Genomic DNA, 16,871 nt, shown 5'->3' with positions numbered 1-16,871 from the left:
CTGAGAAAATTCCACTTATATTTTCAGCTTAGCATTTTCTTTTGTTAAAGGTACAGGAACAAGAGACGTACTAAAGATGTTCCATCAACATCATCCCAAAAACATCCTCAGAACATTTCAGGCAGAATGTTCCACTTTTGCAAAAATGTCACATGACAGGAATACTTTTATAAAGAACATTCTGTTATCTGAGGCCTCAGTAACATTTTCATAATGTTGCATTAAGAACATCCTACCTCTGATTTTGATTAATTTTTGTAGAAGAATATTCTATAATGTGTTCCCTTAACATCCCCAAAAATTTCTGAGGATTGCAGGAAGAATGTTCCACATTATTGTTATTTTAATGTTTTATAAAGAACTTCCTGTTATCTGAGGCCTCAAGAACATATTAACATTTTTTTGAATGTTGCATCAAACACATAATTGTTAATGATAACTTTGTTATCATTGTGGAAACCCAGCTACCATGGAACATTCTCACAACATCAGATAACGTTGCCTCCATGTTTTATTCATTTTTAACATTTGAATCAAATGCTCAAAGAAAGTTTTATGAGTATTTCCAACGATGTCCCTGTCATGTTTTATTGTTGACTCCAGGGGAAGTTGTCCAGAACACAGATGATGTTCCATGATAACAGAGGAGGAACGTTCTCAAACTAAAATGTAAAAAACGTTGTGAAGCTGTGATCAAAGCCTCACATGACAGAATGTTTTATGTACAGAACGGTTTTTAAATGTTCTGTTGCGCAATATGTTGAAAGTGGAACATTTTGCCTTTTTGTTAAGGGTTCTTCTATAAAACATTTTTTTTAACATCTGTTGCATGATAACAAAAGCAAGACTGTTCTCAAACCAGCATTCCAAAAATGTTTTTCAGATGATATCGAGGTCTCTGATGATTTTTTTTTTTTTTTTTTAAGAATAAGGCATTCCTGTAATGTGATACATACATATTTATATATACAAAAGTTGAACATTCTTTTCGAAATGTTCTGAGGATGTTGTTCAGGGAACATATTATAGAATCTTAAAAACATTCCCACAAAGTTCCACAATGTTAACCCTTGTGTCGTCCTGCAGGTCAAATTGACCCATTTTAAAATTTGAAAATGTGGAAAACATATTTATTTTCACATTTTTGGGAAGTTTTTCAATATTTTTTGGTGGAAAAAAGAAATGTTAAAAAAAAGGTTTCTTAAGAACATTCACAAAAAAAAACAACCAAAATCCAGCGAAATTCGTTGGATTTTGGTTGATTTTTATGTGAATGTTCTTAGAGAAAATATTAGAAATTTTATATGTATGTAATCACTAGATATTTTTAAGATTTTTTTTGGAAGATTTTTATTTTTTGAAATTATTTACAAGAATTTTCTTGCCAAATTTGGGGGATTTTTTTAAAATAAAACTTTTAAGGGAAACTTTAAAGGAAGTATTGAAATTTTCTTCCTGAAAGTTTTACAAATTTTCAGAAATTTGGTGAATTTTTTTTTCTGAATTTTTGGATTTTTTTCAGACAAGGAAATAATTGTTTTTGGTGCCCATAAATGAGGACAACAGGAGGGTTAAATGATAACAAAAAGAAAACGTTATCAGTGTAACATTCAATTTGGAGAACGATAAGGCATAACAGTCCAATAATGTTATCGCCAAACATTTTTAGATGTTTAGCGATAACATTATCCACCTTTAGTTATTTAGTTATCCACCTTTAGGAAGAACATTCTGGGAACTAAAGGAAAACTTCCCGTTGAAAATATTAGAACTCTGCAGAACTTTTTCAGAAAGTTTCTGGAGTTAAAAAAAATTCTACCTGTGTTCCTGACGACATTCTCTGAATATTGATGTTAGACCATTATATCAAATTTATTAGGACATTATTGGAAATGAAAATGTTCTTTAACATTCTGCTGATGTTTTATTAAATTGTTTTCTTTAAAAAAAATACTAGAACTTGAAGGTACTGTTTGTCAATGTTGTGGGAATGTTCCTTGCTAGGTGGGTTAATTCTGGGAGAAAAACATTCATGCAAGTGAAGTTTATTTGTCTTTTTCAGTGTTAACACATAAAAAAATTAATGACTATCAGGGCGAGCTGATGGATGAAGAGTAAAACTGACTGGCTGTGTTGTAAAATCACAGTTTGATCCTCCTCTGCTCTGCCAGCCTCTCCCTGATCATTGATTATTGATTATAGCAGCTGATTCCTGGTGTGTTGCTGTTTCAGTACTCAGATCTGGAGCTGGCCCTCAACACGTTGGTCACCGAGTTTCACAAAGCAGCGGACGACGGGCCGACCATGAACACCACCCAGTTCCAGACTCTGATCTCCAAACAAATGCCTGCACTATCCAAGGTACTGATGACATCATAGCTCATCCTCCAATCACAAAACACTACACTCAATCTCTAACCAATGGGGATTCAACCCCAGACTTCCTGCACAAACTTGCTCTGAGTTAAAATTAAGAAATGATTCCCCACAAATGCAGTACTTCACTCATCTTCATCAGTCTCTTATGTAGCATCCTGTACATTCATCACTCACCTGTAAATCCCCTTGAATTGTATTTGATGTGTGTGAGAGGGGCTGTATGAATAAAGTTTGACTGATTGAACAAACATCTGCAGAGTGAAGCTCAAACTTACAGCATTTATGAAAGGAGGACGTTGTCTGACTGAAGTCACAGTTTTTGCTGCTGCCTGCTGGTGGAGCCTGAAATGACAAAAAGACAACAGAACAAATCCTCCACATTAATAATATCAAAGGTCCCTGAGCTGTTGTAGGAGGCTTCATGCTGAGGCTTTGACTGACTGACCATTTGTTGTATCTGCAGACGGTGGAGAATGAAGAAGGCCTGGGTCAGGTTCTGCAGCAGATGGACGTTCCCAGCGGACAGAACATTTCCTTCGACAACTTCTGGAAGCTGATCAACAAGCAGGCCGTCGACCTCTTCAGCGCCACGTACAAAGAGAAGAGCACTAAGTGCAACTGCCTGCTGCAGTGAGACCTGCAGCCAAACCATCACCTCACCTGAGCCTGGAAACACCACACCTGTATGGTGTATCCCCTCCACCAAGAGGGGGCGCTGCAGGACCACAGTCACACAACAGGAAACACTGAAACAAGAAAGAAATTTTAACGACACACATTGATGATGTATTTAATAAAATTAAAAATCTGTCAAATGTGCAAGTTGCTCAAAAACATTAGAAATATTTGAATTAAAAAATAAGTACATGAAAATTTGCTATAAATCTGCAAAATTTACATTAAATTGGAAAAAAAACCTTGCTCAGATGTGCAATAAAATACAATTGAATAAAAATCAAGAAATAAATTAAAGGAGAATAATGTTTAGAATCAAAGGAATATGTTTTGATACTGTTCAGAGTATATTTTACAAGTTTTTAACCCTTCATTTATTCATTTTCATTAAGTCAGGTTTGGTCCTCCATACAACTACTGTAACAGGCTCAATCCAGATTCACAAATAAACAGAAAAACTGCACCATTTTGCTGCATTTTAAAGAGAAGCAAAAGCAAAGTTTACATGAAATTACTGCTTGATACAAAATAGCTTTTTTTTAACCTAGAAAATGTTCTTTAATATAATCCAGAAGTTACTTTGTCTTATAAATTGCTTCATTATACACATTTGTTCATCTCCTAAATAAAACTGTGATGTTTTGATACTAACTTGACTTTTATACTCAGTCTGAATGTTAATGACGTGAATTTTCACCCTCAGATTATCTCAATGTTTGTGTTAATAAATCTGTCACAGCTTTTGATTTAACAAACCAACTGATGTGTGAACAGAAATTATTTGTAAGGACAACCTAAGGACCTACCCAGCTGTACACTATTTTCTTCTAAAACATTCAGTGAGAAGTTTATTTGTTGATTATCTCCCAAAATGCTCTTTATTTAAAGCAGGATAACTGAAGATATTCTCATAATGTTTAGTGATAACATTATTGGATGGTTACTGGAATGTTGTAGGGAAAACGTGTCATCTGACACTCAATAACGTTGATTTGAGTACATTCATCTTTGTGTTATGATGGAGCATTTTCTGTGGCTTTGAGAACATTTAGTATTTGTTCACATCTCATATTTGAAATAAGCATCTTTAAAATTTTTAAATTAGATTGAAACTTGAAAAAAACAAAACAAAAACAAACTGAGCATGTTGGGAATGCATTAAAATTAAAAAAACCTCAGTAACTGCATTTTTCCAAGTTGAAGTGTAACATATTTCCTTTCTTTCTCTATGAACAATCCAAAACAAATACTTAAAGACTATACAGGATGGGCCATGCGTTTCCATACATAGGAAAAATAAATATTTTATGTTGGACAACCGTTTTTATTTATATAATGTGCTCTATATGATTACCATTGTTTTGAAAACACATATTAATACGTGTTTTCCACTGTTGATGAACTTGCATCAGCACAGTTGAAGCTCGTAGTCGCGTTGGTGATACGCTCCTTGAGAGGATTTAGGTCTCGTATCTTCACCTGATTGATACACCATTCCCTTCAAGTGCCCACAAAGATAGCGTCAAACACATCTTCTAAGGTATCTGAAACATAAAAAAAAATATATATATTAGACATTTTCCTATGTACGGACACTTATGGCCCACCCTGTACTGAAAACGTAGGCTGCAAAGAAAAACACACTGCAAACAAAGTGAATTCAGCTGTGATCACTGACACTTGGACCTATGCATTGTGTAAATGTGCATGTTTGTTGTGTTTCTTAAATTTTGCTGTATGGCAGCAGTGCCAGCAGGGGGCGGTAATGCGACACTAACATGGGTCCATTCGCCAGTAACAACACGAAGAACTGCTACGTCATTGGGCTTCGGTCCAATCGCCGAAGTAGCCTCCGCGTTAGTCTCCGCCCCCCTGAGAAACCGCCATCATGAAATGAAAAACAGACGCTGACAGCTGAGGCGCATCTCGGAGCTCCATCAGTGAAACCAGGTAAAGTTCTGCTAACTGGGTCACCGGCGCACAGCTGGGAAACTGCGGCAGTTCGGTGCACTGTGAGCGGAGTCTGTCGCGGGTCAGAGTCGCTCCGTGTCGCTGTTTGTATCTGATAAACGCGCAGCTGAACATTATTTTAGCTAACATCCGTGTTAGCAGGCGACTGCTAACTGCGCGCAGAGCTCACTACTAGTTATCGTCTGGTTAAATATTTACACTCAGCTGCAAACTAATAAACAGCAGTTTACCCATCCATGGACACCTGAGAGGCAGCACATAGGGAGTGAAAGCTGCGGTTTGTAGCTCAGACTGTTACAGGGCTAACTTAACGCGCTAACGGGTTTGAAAGCTTAAAGCTGCAGCGCGCCAATCCGCATGCACATCTTATTGGGAAGAAAGAAGGATTCAAAAAGAAAACCTGAGATCTTAATGTTAGACTAAAATAAAAGTCTGAAACTGGTGCTCCTTCTGCAGACACTCGATAGAGCTGGATTTAACAGGAAATTCACGGTAAAGCTGGTAGTGTTGTCCAAGCTGCCAGACTCCTTTTAAAATTGTTTTCATGGACTAAAGCACTCAGTTGCTAAAATAAAAGATCTCATTTTTAGGCTTAAGAAATTCTTACAGTGAATAATACAATTCTGCATATTGCTTAAAAACACTTAGTGAAGTGAAATGTAAATAAACTCTTAGTTTATCCGTCGTGTAGTGTAACCCAGCTCAGTACTACAGTCTGTCATCTGATAAGAACCTCTTGAAATTCTGGTGCTTAGTTCTAGCTACAGACTTCCCAGCTGCTAAAATCCATTGAAAATTCTGTTTTGTGGCCAAAAAAACAAGTACCTGGTTTGTGGATAGCAGCTGGACGATGCCTTGTTAGACTCATCAGTGTCAGCACTACAGTCCTATTTATATTTTTAAAAAATTAAGGGAAATTTAAATCCACTGTGTTACAACTTGGCTCAAAACTGTAACAAAAACACGGAGACAACTGTGTGGTGACTAAAATAGAGTCAAAATAAAATAAACTATGCATTAAAGAACCAAACAAAACCCCGAAATTGTGCTGCTGGTGCTCCTGGAGATAACAACTCCTCTCATAGAGCGACGCTGAGAATGATGGAGGCCTTATGTACCTGAGAACTGGACCCAGGTGTGGTTCAATCAACTGATGACCCTCTACTCAGCCTCTCTAGCAAAACAAAGGGACACCTGGTGGACTGGTGGAGGGTCGTCACATCTCTTAGTTTGAACTGCTGAGTTTATGAGAAGATTCACAGTAAAGATATAAGCTGCCAGGCTCCATTATAAAATGTGTTTGTTTTTACAGGTAAAACCACTTACCTGGTGAAAGATGTATGAATGATTTTTAATTTTTAGACTTGACAAATTATTAGTGTACATTCTGCATACGTCTGAAACACATTTAATAAAGTAAAATTTAAATCCTCTGTTAGTTTGTTCACCTCAGTGCTAATCCTCGGCGGTTAGCATCGTCGCCGTGCAGCTAGAAGATCCCTGGTTGGGTCTGGGATCTTTCTGCATGGAGTTTGCATGTTCTCCCTGTGCATGTGTGGGTTTTCTCCGGGTTCTGTGGCTTCTTCCCGTAGTCCAAAAACATGCTGAGTTTAATTGGTGATTGTAAATTGTCTGTAGGTGTGAATGTGAGTGTGATTGTTTATCTGTATATGTAGCCCTGTGATAGACTCCAGGATGTCCCCTGCCTTCACCCAAAGTCAGCTGGGATAGACTTCAGCCCCCCCACAATCCTAATGAGGAATAAACAGTGTATAGGTGATGGATGGATTGTCTAAAACCTTGATCTCAGATGTTACAGGGCATATGGAATAAAGAGAAATCCAGTTGCTCTGCAACATACATTATCCTACCATTCCCATGTAGATAAAATCACCTGGTCTTAGCTTTGGTAAACTTTGGTTGTTTTAAATTCAACTCCTTTAAAACACAATTTTTGGGTTACAAAACTTGATTTTTTTAGAAGGATAACTGTCAGGACAATTCTTCAGTGGAGTCCTGACTTCTCCAAATAAATACTCAGAGTCGTCTCTCAAGTCAAAGCAGAGTTTTCCTTGTGTAAGGGATCAACGTGAACAGAGCACAGTCTGAACAAGTGACCGGTAAAGATGGAAAATAGCACAGTTTTTATACAGGCACATAAGCACGAGTTACACATCTTGGTATGTGTTATCTAGTTCGCTGCGGGCGGCTAGGACTGGTTTCTTATCCTGCAAACTCCTGTGCAAGCAGCTTTTGTCCTTGTTCCTCTTTTAGCACACATCACACAGTATTACAATGAATAAGAGCATTCAGTCATCAAATACAATAATTTTCATAACAGTAACAGAGATTGGTAGAACTTTATTTGTTTTTGTATCACAGACCCCTGTTGGTATTCATTGCTGCTGTAAACATGTTGTCTTTCTCGTGTCAGGTTTATCTGATACTGGGTGAGACTGCTACAGAGCAGATATGAGCGACGTGGCGGAGGAAGCAATGGACAGCTCTGCAGTGTCCGAGGAAGAAGTGGAGGACCAGCGGGAGACGTCGCAGGAGGACCAGGCGAGTCCAAACAAGGGCCGCTCCAAAATATCCGGTAACAGAAATCAGACAGTTTTCTGAATCCGTCTGTGGTGGTTCGACCTCTAGAACCACTCTGACTCACAAACCTGGCCTTTGATATTAAATAATTCCTGGACATACGGCATGCTCAGTCTGTGGTTTACAGAAACTGGAGCTGCTGCAGAGTTCAGTTAATTAAGTCACATCGTTTACACTGGAGATGCATGTAGGAAAAGGATTTCTGCTGGTCATCTGTGTCATTGTTGTCTGATGGAACCCAGGAATGCTGTTTGATTTTTATTTCCACTGTGTTGCTGCAGCTGTGGGTGAAATCGTCGAGGGAAAACGGACAAAGAAGACTGTAGAACGGCTCGACTTCCAGGCACCGAAGCAAATGGAGAAGCTCAAGATTGGAGACGGTAAATAGTATATTTATTATGGAGTAGATTTACGAAGCTGTTTCATTCTTTTCGGGTTGTCAAATTATTAATGCTAAAAAAAAAAAAAAAAAAAAAAAACTTCAGGTGAGATTATATTGTTCCATCATAGAACTTAAGGTTGCATCCAACAGATGTTTATTTTCTGAACAGTGTGTAAAATGTCTCATTATTCTCTACAGATGTTTTGATGTTTTCCTGACTAACAGTAAAAAAAAACAAAAAAACAATAGGATATCTAAATATTCACAATATTATTTATTTATATATATTTTTTGAAGATTGGAGAAACAAACCAACATCTTTTTGCATATTTTCGTCCATTAAGATCACAGTTGTATTTCCCATTCACCATTAAAAACAGCAGCTGAGACGTAAATCCAAAATGTGAATGTAAATGAATCTAAAACTTGTGTAAAGTGTCAAACAATAGTTTAATGTATGCTCCTATTTCAGCATTAGATTGCAGGCCGTTTGGTGTATGAAAACTGTGAGCTTGTTTACTTTTGATATTTTCAGGCAGTGGAGATAAATTAGGAGATATTCCTCGCACCAGCTACCAGATCACCAAGATGAAACCGGCTGATCTGAAACCTCTGCACGCCATCCTATTCGACAGACCAGGAAAGGTATGAACATCGAAATCTGTAAATGAAGAGCATTTAATGAGAAAGTCTCGGTTTTTCATACTTACTACGTCTATCCCAAACAGCCTAAGATGCTGAAGACACAGAACCTAAACCCCACTAACCGTTTTCTACAGATGAGCTGACACAATCTGATGTGACAAATTTTAATCCAAAATACTATCTTTAACTCTCATCACAGGCTCCTGTTATACTTCTGTACTACATGGCCTCAAATGTTAGCTTGAAAACATAAAGTTACATGAGTACAAGCAGGATTTTAAGTCTCCTGACATGACTAAGATTATTGTTTGTCCCCCCTCAGATTTCCACGTTAAAGAAGAACCTGCGGCTGTTTAACGGATTTCCTTTTGATGCCGACAGCGAACAGTACAACAAAAAACGAGAAAAACTTCTCAAGTAAGTTTCTCTTCAGAGAGAAAAGCTCAGTCCCAAACTACAAGAATGAGTTTTTTTTTTAATAGGGCTCAACTGATATGGTTTTCAGGGCTGATGTCAAATCAAGAAAGGCGGCTATTTATTACCAGCATTAGATAGTATAGAACCTTACATTTGAATCCAGATTACCTCATTAAGGATTACTCTAACTAAATATGTACAATAGAAATGGGAAGGGTGACAACACAGTGTTACGTGATGCTACGATGTTCTCCTGTGTTTACTAATTGATCGATTGATTGAAATCGATTAGTTTGTCTCCTGTAGTTCTGTTTTCTTAATCTTTCTTTGGTTTGTCATTTTTATTTCCACTAAGGTCTAGATCTTAAAACATTGTTTTATTTTATAGTTACTGTTTTCCAGACTCTGTTTCAGTGTAATCTGCGCCTGCATCTGCTAGCTTTTAGCGTAGCATTTGCCACTGTGAAAGCTGCTAGTGTCCTGATTTGTGTTGCTGTGCTTCTTGTTGAGTTTTTGTAGGTTGTGTCTCTGCTAGAGAGACGTGTCTGTCATTTAGAGCAATTTGTTAGTAAATCTGACTTTAGAAAGCTGTTATGGTGCTTCAGATAGCGTTAGCCATGGGCTAAGAGGCACAGCTAATCTCTAAGTTATAGCATTAGCCTAGCACCATCAGTAGAATCAGTTCCAGCTGCACTGACACCAACAGGTGGATTATTCAGGTGAAACTGAGCAGCTGTGGAAGGTTGTGTTGTTTCTTACAACTTCAGCAACAGCTGCTACCTCACCTTCAAAGGAGAAGCTCTGCAATCTCGTTATACATTGTATAATGACAATAAAGAATATTCTGTTCTATTCTATTCTATTCTATTCTATTCAAACAGCTCTGCTAATTCACCAGAGCTGCTACAGTCTTATAAAGTGCTCAGTCTGCAAACAGCAACTTTCAGTGATTGGTTTTTAGTGTGACCTGTAACCAATCAGATAGAGTTGTGGATGGGACATGACACATGATGAAACCACAGTTTATTTAGAGATAATTGGTCAATAAAAATAATGGCCCTGATAATTTTTCAGGCTGATAATCAAACCATCCCGAGGTCATAGTGAATTTGGTGATGTAAATACATCTGCCACCCTCAAAATGTCACAAACCTAGTCCGAATGGTGCTGGAAGTCTGTCTGTGGCTGTCCTAATTATTTGCATTTTCTGTCAGGTTTTACAGATATTCGTGGATTTACAGACTTTTGCTAAAATTTCAAAACTGAAATGTCACAAACAGGGAGTGATCAACTCATAAAACTGACAATAAAACCCTTGACTGTCCTAATCCTTTGTTTCACCATTTCATGGTTGATTGAAGGTGATTTTGAAACACAAAATAATATTTACGGTTTTGTTTTACTTTTCTCATGAGTGCTTCAGATATTTTAACTTTTAAACTGACTGTCACCAGATTGTTTTTTTTTTTTAAAGATTTGCTAATGGCATTGAAAATAAATATTCTGCCTTGTTCAATAAGTAGATTTATACTTGGAGGTGGAACTTCCTGAGCAGTGATTACAGATAATTGCTAATTATCAGATATTTGACTTATCAGTACACCTTCTGTTTGAGCTGAGCAACAAGATCGGAGTATAAACGTTCTTTATATCTTAGATTTATCTTCGGTTAAACCTCTTTACCTCAGAAACGGATGTTGTCTAGGACAAACTGATGACTTCTCTTTGTCTTTTCTCTTCTTTTAATTCAGGAGTTCAAACTTTACTAACCCCAAGCTGAAGGTTATGTGCAGCGTTCTGGATCTGGAGAAGAAAGGGACCCACTCAGATCTAGTGGACAGGATCCTGACTTTCCTCGTGTCACCGAAAAACAGCGGCAAGGTGAGCTGACATCTGTGGCTCTAATTATTCGACAGATTACTGTCACTGAATTGTGTTTCCAGTAGAAAACAGTTAGTTTTTCCTCAATCCCAGACTAATTGTGTGTTTATTTTTGGGGTTAATTTCTAAAGAAAATTGAGTTTGAGACCTCATAGTGTGCCCATCTGTAGAAATGCCTGCTTTCATGTTGCAGCGCCTTCTCGTGAAGAAGAAGAGGAAATCCAAGAAGAAGCTGTCGGGCGACGACTCAAAGGCCAAGTCCAAGAAGAAGAGCAAACCTAAAGCCCGCAGCTCGTCGTCCAGCCCCAAGAAATCCAAAGCAGGCAGCAAATCCAAAGCCATCGTCATGGACTCGAGCAGCGACGAGGATGATGACGAGGAAGATGAGAGGGCCGGAGCTTCTGCTGAGGCTGAGGGATCAGACGCTGAGGAGAAACCGTCAGAGAAGGACGAGGACCAGTCGGACAAGTCAGACGAATCTGGAGACGAAGAGGAGGAGGACGAAGATGATGATGATGATGATGATGATGATGAAGATGATGAGGTGAGCATAAACCTGATACACCCCTCTTTAAACCAGCAGGAGCTCATTAATTAGTTAATTATCACCTGTTGATTAATCACTGATGTGATTATTTTGAATTCTCTGTTTTAGTTTGTTTACTGAATGATGTGGAAGTTTGTAGCTGAGACACCAGGAACAGAGAAACAGTCAGTTTTAAGATGGAACCTCAACAGCTCATTATATCATCATATTTTTGCTTTTTAATGACATTACCATACTATATGTCACAGATAATCAGTTTGTGTAATCAAATCATGTAAATTAGTCATATTCTTTAACTTATTTGTTCTCCACGGTTTCCTTTTTCAAATATGTGTTTCATGTTATAGAAGATAAGAAGTTTCTTGTTAAAACGGGATTAGTTTGTATGTTAAGCTTTCCACATTTTAATGGGATGCTGATCGTTTTTTCTTTCTAAGCTGCTATGTGTTACAAAGCTGAACGTTTGTTGTGACAAAATGTGATGTCTGAAACCATTTCTGTGTCAGTCTCCCAAATCCAAGTCCAGCAGAGGGAAAGCTGCACCCAAGAAACCGGTGAAAAGACAGAGAGCTCCAGCAAAGAAGACGGGTCCTCCTAAAAAGAGAGCGAAAAAGGAAGCTTCAGACGAGTCGGAGTCTGATGCCAACAGTGATGATGATGAAAAAGTGAGTCGTTTTCAGATTAACAGCACGAAGAATGTGAGATGTGTGTTTTAGTAGGCTGTAATGTTTTGCATGTTTGATGTTCTCTCAGTTTTCTTTCTGGATGTAATTCCAGTGTTTTGTTCTGGGTGTTTGAAGCTCAGCTCTCCACTGCCTGACTTTTCTGTTGGTTTGCAGCCCAAAAAGAAGAAAAGTGCCGCAGCCAAACCTGCCGCTAAAACAAAGAAGGCCGACAGCAGCAGCAACAGCAAGACCAACACAAACACAGGTGAGAGCATTTTAGTCAGATTATTCAGGTTCACTCACTGTTTAGTTTAGTGATGTGGTTTAATCAGTCTCAGCCTTTTAGTCCTGACTATAGAGCATGATAGCAAAATAAAAGTTCAGAAACAGCAGCAGGGAATGTGCTTTAGAGACACTGATAATCACAAATGGTGCGAGACGTTTAGGGAACGTCTGTTAATAAACAAACATTTACAAAAGGAAGAATTTAGTCTGTGCTGAGTTCATAGAAGAACTGCAATGACCAATCAACTACTCAACTAATCACTAAATATTTTTATGATTGATTATTATTCTCTTTTGAATATTTTTGTAAATTCTGTGATTGCGGCTTTTTAAATGTAAATATTTTCTGGTAAACACGACATTTAAGGAAACGCCAGTCCACACTTTCCACCATTTTCTGACATTCTAAGGACCAAACAACTGACTGATTCATCCTGAAAGTAATCCACAGTGAAAATCATTAGTTGCCGTTTAGTAATGAATGCCTTTAATAGCAATTAACAAATACATTTTTTTTTCGATTAATCCCTCAATAAAATGATTTTAAAAAATATGCTGAGCAGCAGGTGACAAATTCATGTTTTGTTTTGATCAAGTGTAAGTAGAAAAAAACCTCTGCAAATACTCAGTTTATAATGAAATAAGATGCAGAAAATCAGCAAATCTTCTCTTTTGAGAGGCTAAAATCTGCAAATATGTATATTTTTTATTATTTTGCTTTAAAGAAGCATTTAATTACCAAAATATAGGTTAGATTAAGTTGCAGGATCATTTTTTTCAAAGCTAATAACATTACAGAAGCTGCAGCTCAATTATCCTGCTTGCTACTGAATAGAGCTGCAATGAATAATCAATTAGTTATTGATTAGTATTAACTCACAGCTATTTTGATAACTGATTAATCTTTTTGAGTAATATTTTATTAAAAACGTCTAAAGTCGGTGATTGCAGCTTCTTCATTGTTAATGTTTTCTGGTTTCTTTCCTCCTCTGTGACGGTAAAATGAATATCTTTTGACAAAACAAGACATTTGCGGAAGCACAGATCCCCACTTTTTGCTATTTTCTGACATTTAAAATAATCCACTGAATAATCAGTTCAGCTTTGTTTTGATGTTTGATATGAACTTTGCAGCTACATATGATTGAATAAGTAGGTGTTCCTAATAAAGTGCTGGCTGATATGAACATGTTAGTGAGTTTAGGAACAGCTCTATAGACTGATGATCACTTTGACTGTCTGCAGAGAGTTTTACCTCTCATTCTATTTCTTCTTCATGCGTTTCTCTGCAGCGGAGGACAGTTCGGACGACGACGAGCCGCTCATCAAGATGATAAAAAAAGCTCCGAGCGACGAGCAGCTGAAGGAGACGGTGCAGAGTCTCCTGAAGGAAGCCAACCTGGAGGAGATGACCATGAAGCAGATCTGCCAGAGGGTGAGACGCTTCGTCATCCTGCAGCCAGCATCAGTGAACAAACTTTATTCCTGTGGTTTTAGAAAACAGCTTCACTCCTGTGTTTCAGGTGTTTGACACATACCCAGACCACGACCTGACCAGCAAGAAGGACTACATCAAACAGACAGTCAAATCTGTGAGTAACACCTATATGTCCTCTTTATTCTGGTTTGTGGTCAATTAGTTCTTCTTGGTGACGTTTGGTGACCATTTGTACATTTTCTAATAACATCAGGAGGGGTAAAATGTTTTTTAAAATCAGATTATTGCTGTCCTAGCATGTGATAACTAAACCTCATTAAGCAAAAAAAGAAAAGCCAAACATACGGAGTTCAGTTTCTTCATTCTGAAAATTTTAAGCTTTTTTTTTTTTTTTTTTTTTATATCGCAGCATATTAAATATTCAAGATTTGGACATAGAACCATAAAACAAGACACTGAAATCAATCACTTTGGGCTCTGAGAGACTGAGAATGTTCAGTTTTTAAAACATTTTACAGACCATATTAACAGTTGTTTGATGAACAAAAGATAGATTGATAGACCAGATTTTAAAGGTGTTTTAAAGTTTACTTTGTTCAAATTACCAAAATGACACCATTTATCGACTAGAAACTGTAAAAACAGAAAGAATCGTTGGATTTTAAACTTTTTGGTGGTCTTTGAACTACTCATCTGTGGCATGATGTTCTGTTGGGTAAATGTACCAAGTTTCAGCTTGTGTCCAAGATTACCAAGATTGGATTAAGAATGAGTGACGATTCTTTTTATTTTATTGCTAGTAAATGGTGTCATTTTACTGTTTTTTCATTTATTTTTAAAATTCCTTTAAGATTGGATGACTCACTTAGGGAAACCTTATGTTTGCCTCCTTATTTTATGCATAAATCCATAAAAAAGATGCCTCAAGCAATCAGATTTGATTTCAGTTTCTCAGAGAAACTGAAATCCTTCACTGTTTTCTGACATTTTATAAACCAAATAATCAGTCAGGTTGGTGCACAAATATAAAACATTTAGTTGCCGACTCCTCTGCAAAGAGGCTGTAGAAAATAGTACCAAAATGATATCTAGATCTAATCGAACTGTATTAAAACTACACAAGACAGTGAAAACTAACATTTACTTTTGAAAATTAAATATTCTTCATTCAGGTAAAAAAATTATAGGTAGTAGTGTGATTTAATGTAAAACATTCAGCTGCTGTTTGTAAATGATCTTCAGGGTTTGGCAGCTCATCAGCACAAAGTTCAACCAGATAAAAACAGATAGCTGACGAGGCTTACTTTCAGTTCCAAAGGCCAAACTTCAAAAGTTCAGAACTTAATATAGGACTTGGAAATGGATCCCTTGGAGTTAAGAGACACTTTAACATGAATTTATCAAGAATACCAAACGTGACTTGGAAACGGGGAAAGGAATGAGTTGACAGCAAAAACATGAATATTGACTGTGAGCACATCGATACAAAGTTGATTTTGTTGGTTATTTAAGTCCCTTTACAAGCAAAAATGAAAAAAATCTGTAGTTTCGATTTGATTTTCCCTTATCTTGGACTGTCGCATCTAGACATAGTTATGAATATTAAATGATAGACACAGATGTCCTCCTTGTTGACTTGTAGAACTTATTGAAGGCATTTCGTCTTGAGTATGACTTTTTATTTGATGCTTTGAATGTTTCCTCGCAGCTCATCACATGAAGACGTGGACAACGAAGTTGCTGCAGAACTCCACAAGGAGAAAACTTCTTTGCTTTCATATCATGTTTGTTTTCAGCTGTTGATGTTTTTTTTATTTTATGTGTGACTCTGTTGAGCTTTTCACTTTAACTCTGCAGCATTCATGAACTTTAACACGTGTCGAGTCCGAAACAAGGATTTGATTAAGTAGCAAATTATCTTACAAAACTTGTAGACAAGAAAAGTATTTTTTTATACTTTAAGCAATTCATGAAAAACTAAAATGTGTAAAGAAAAATGAACCAGGATTAAACAGTCAGCTTTGTTTAATTTGTCGCTGCAGCTTCAGTTTGACAAACATTCAGCCTCATGAAGCAGAAAAATCTGCAAAAGTTTTTTCATGTCAGACCGAACAGCAGTGGTTTGGACGTTGGAAAAATTCATCTGCTTTATTTTCATTAAAATTGAAGCTGATCTTTGCTTTTGACTCTGTTCTTCATGTTTGTTTCTGGATAAAAGTCTGTACATATGTTTCTAACTAGGTGAAGATATTTTTGATTAACACTGTCCATTCAGGAAACGGCTTCAGGATGCTTTGTTTCTCATTAATTTAGTTAAAATTGTCACATGAAGTGTGCTGAATGATTTACTCACTGATTAAAATGCTACCTTTTTGAAAAACATTGTCTGGAAGTGGTTTGAATTCTGCTCTGAAACATTTTACTCATCCGTTTGACCATGAAAGTATGCAAAATTAGCCAAAATGTTGCAAAACAACCAAAATGTGATGTATAACAAGCACAGTTTTGCAAAACTACACCCACAAGATGCACAAAGCCCACTAAAATATGGAAAGCAATCCAAAATGTTCTGCAAAATGACCAAAAAAAGAACTGCAAACTAAACAAAACATGATGGAAGACAACCACAAAAAGTTGCACAATTATTAAAACGTAATGTAAAGAAACACAAATTTTTACTCCCCCAAGCAATGTGGCGTAGTTGTGACGATAAGCGTTGGTTTGTCTGTGCATAACATTACTCAAAAACGGACTAAAGATTTGACTGAAATTTTCAGGGAAGGTCAGAAATGACACAAGGACCAAGTTATGAGATTTTGTCAGTGATGTGGCTTATAGTCTGGATCTACAATTTATTTTAATTTTTTTAAAGATTTCTGTATCATTGCAAGATAGCGGCATCACTAACTGTGACAAGTGAACACTATGTTACCATCACATGATTGCGATCCTACCACAGATCGCAGCCTTGGCGGAGTACTGCGC

At 37.1% G+C, this 16,871-nt stretch overlaps 1 protein-coding gene and 1 long non-coding RNA gene across 2 annotated transcripts; one reads left to right on the top strand and one right to left on the bottom strand.

Moving 5' to 3' along the window:
- Nucleotides 1-4,357: 4,357 nt before the first annotated feature.
- On the bottom strand, nt 4,358-5,991 carry LOC129349579 (uncharacterized). The gene is made up of 2 exons (XR_008602637.1): nt 5,851-5,991; nt 4,358-4,598 (listed from the first exon to the last, which is right to left on the bottom strand). It is a non-coding gene; the product is annotated as an uncharacterized LOC129349579 (long non-coding RNA).
- dek (DEK proto-oncogene) lies at nt 4,877-16,266 on the top strand. The gene is made up of 12 exons (XM_023270515.3): nt 4,877-5,004; nt 7,460-7,621; nt 7,908-8,006; nt 8,544-8,653; nt 8,976-9,070; nt 10,822-10,951; nt 11,145-11,495; nt 12,005-12,163; nt 12,338-12,428; nt 13,741-13,883; nt 13,972-14,040; nt 15,595-16,266. The coding sequence occupies exons 2-12, from the start codon at nt 7,498-7,500 to the stop codon at nt 15,604-15,606; spliced, it is 1,383 nt and encodes a 460-aa protein (XP_023126283.2). The 5' UTR covers nt 4,877-5,004; nt 7,460-7,497; the 3' UTR covers nt 15,607-16,266.
- Nucleotides 16,267-16,871: the final 605 nt, after the last annotated feature.

This window comes from Amphiprion ocellaris, chromosome 9, assembly GCF_022539595.1.
Source record: "Amphiprion ocellaris isolate individual 3 ecotype Okinawa chromosome 9, ASM2253959v1, whole genome shotgun sequence".
In the NCBI taxonomy this organism is placed as follows: Eukaryota; Metazoa; Chordata; class Actinopteri; family Pomacentridae; genus Amphiprion; species Amphiprion ocellaris.
This window is presented reverse-complemented; position numbering and strand designations above follow the sequence as displayed.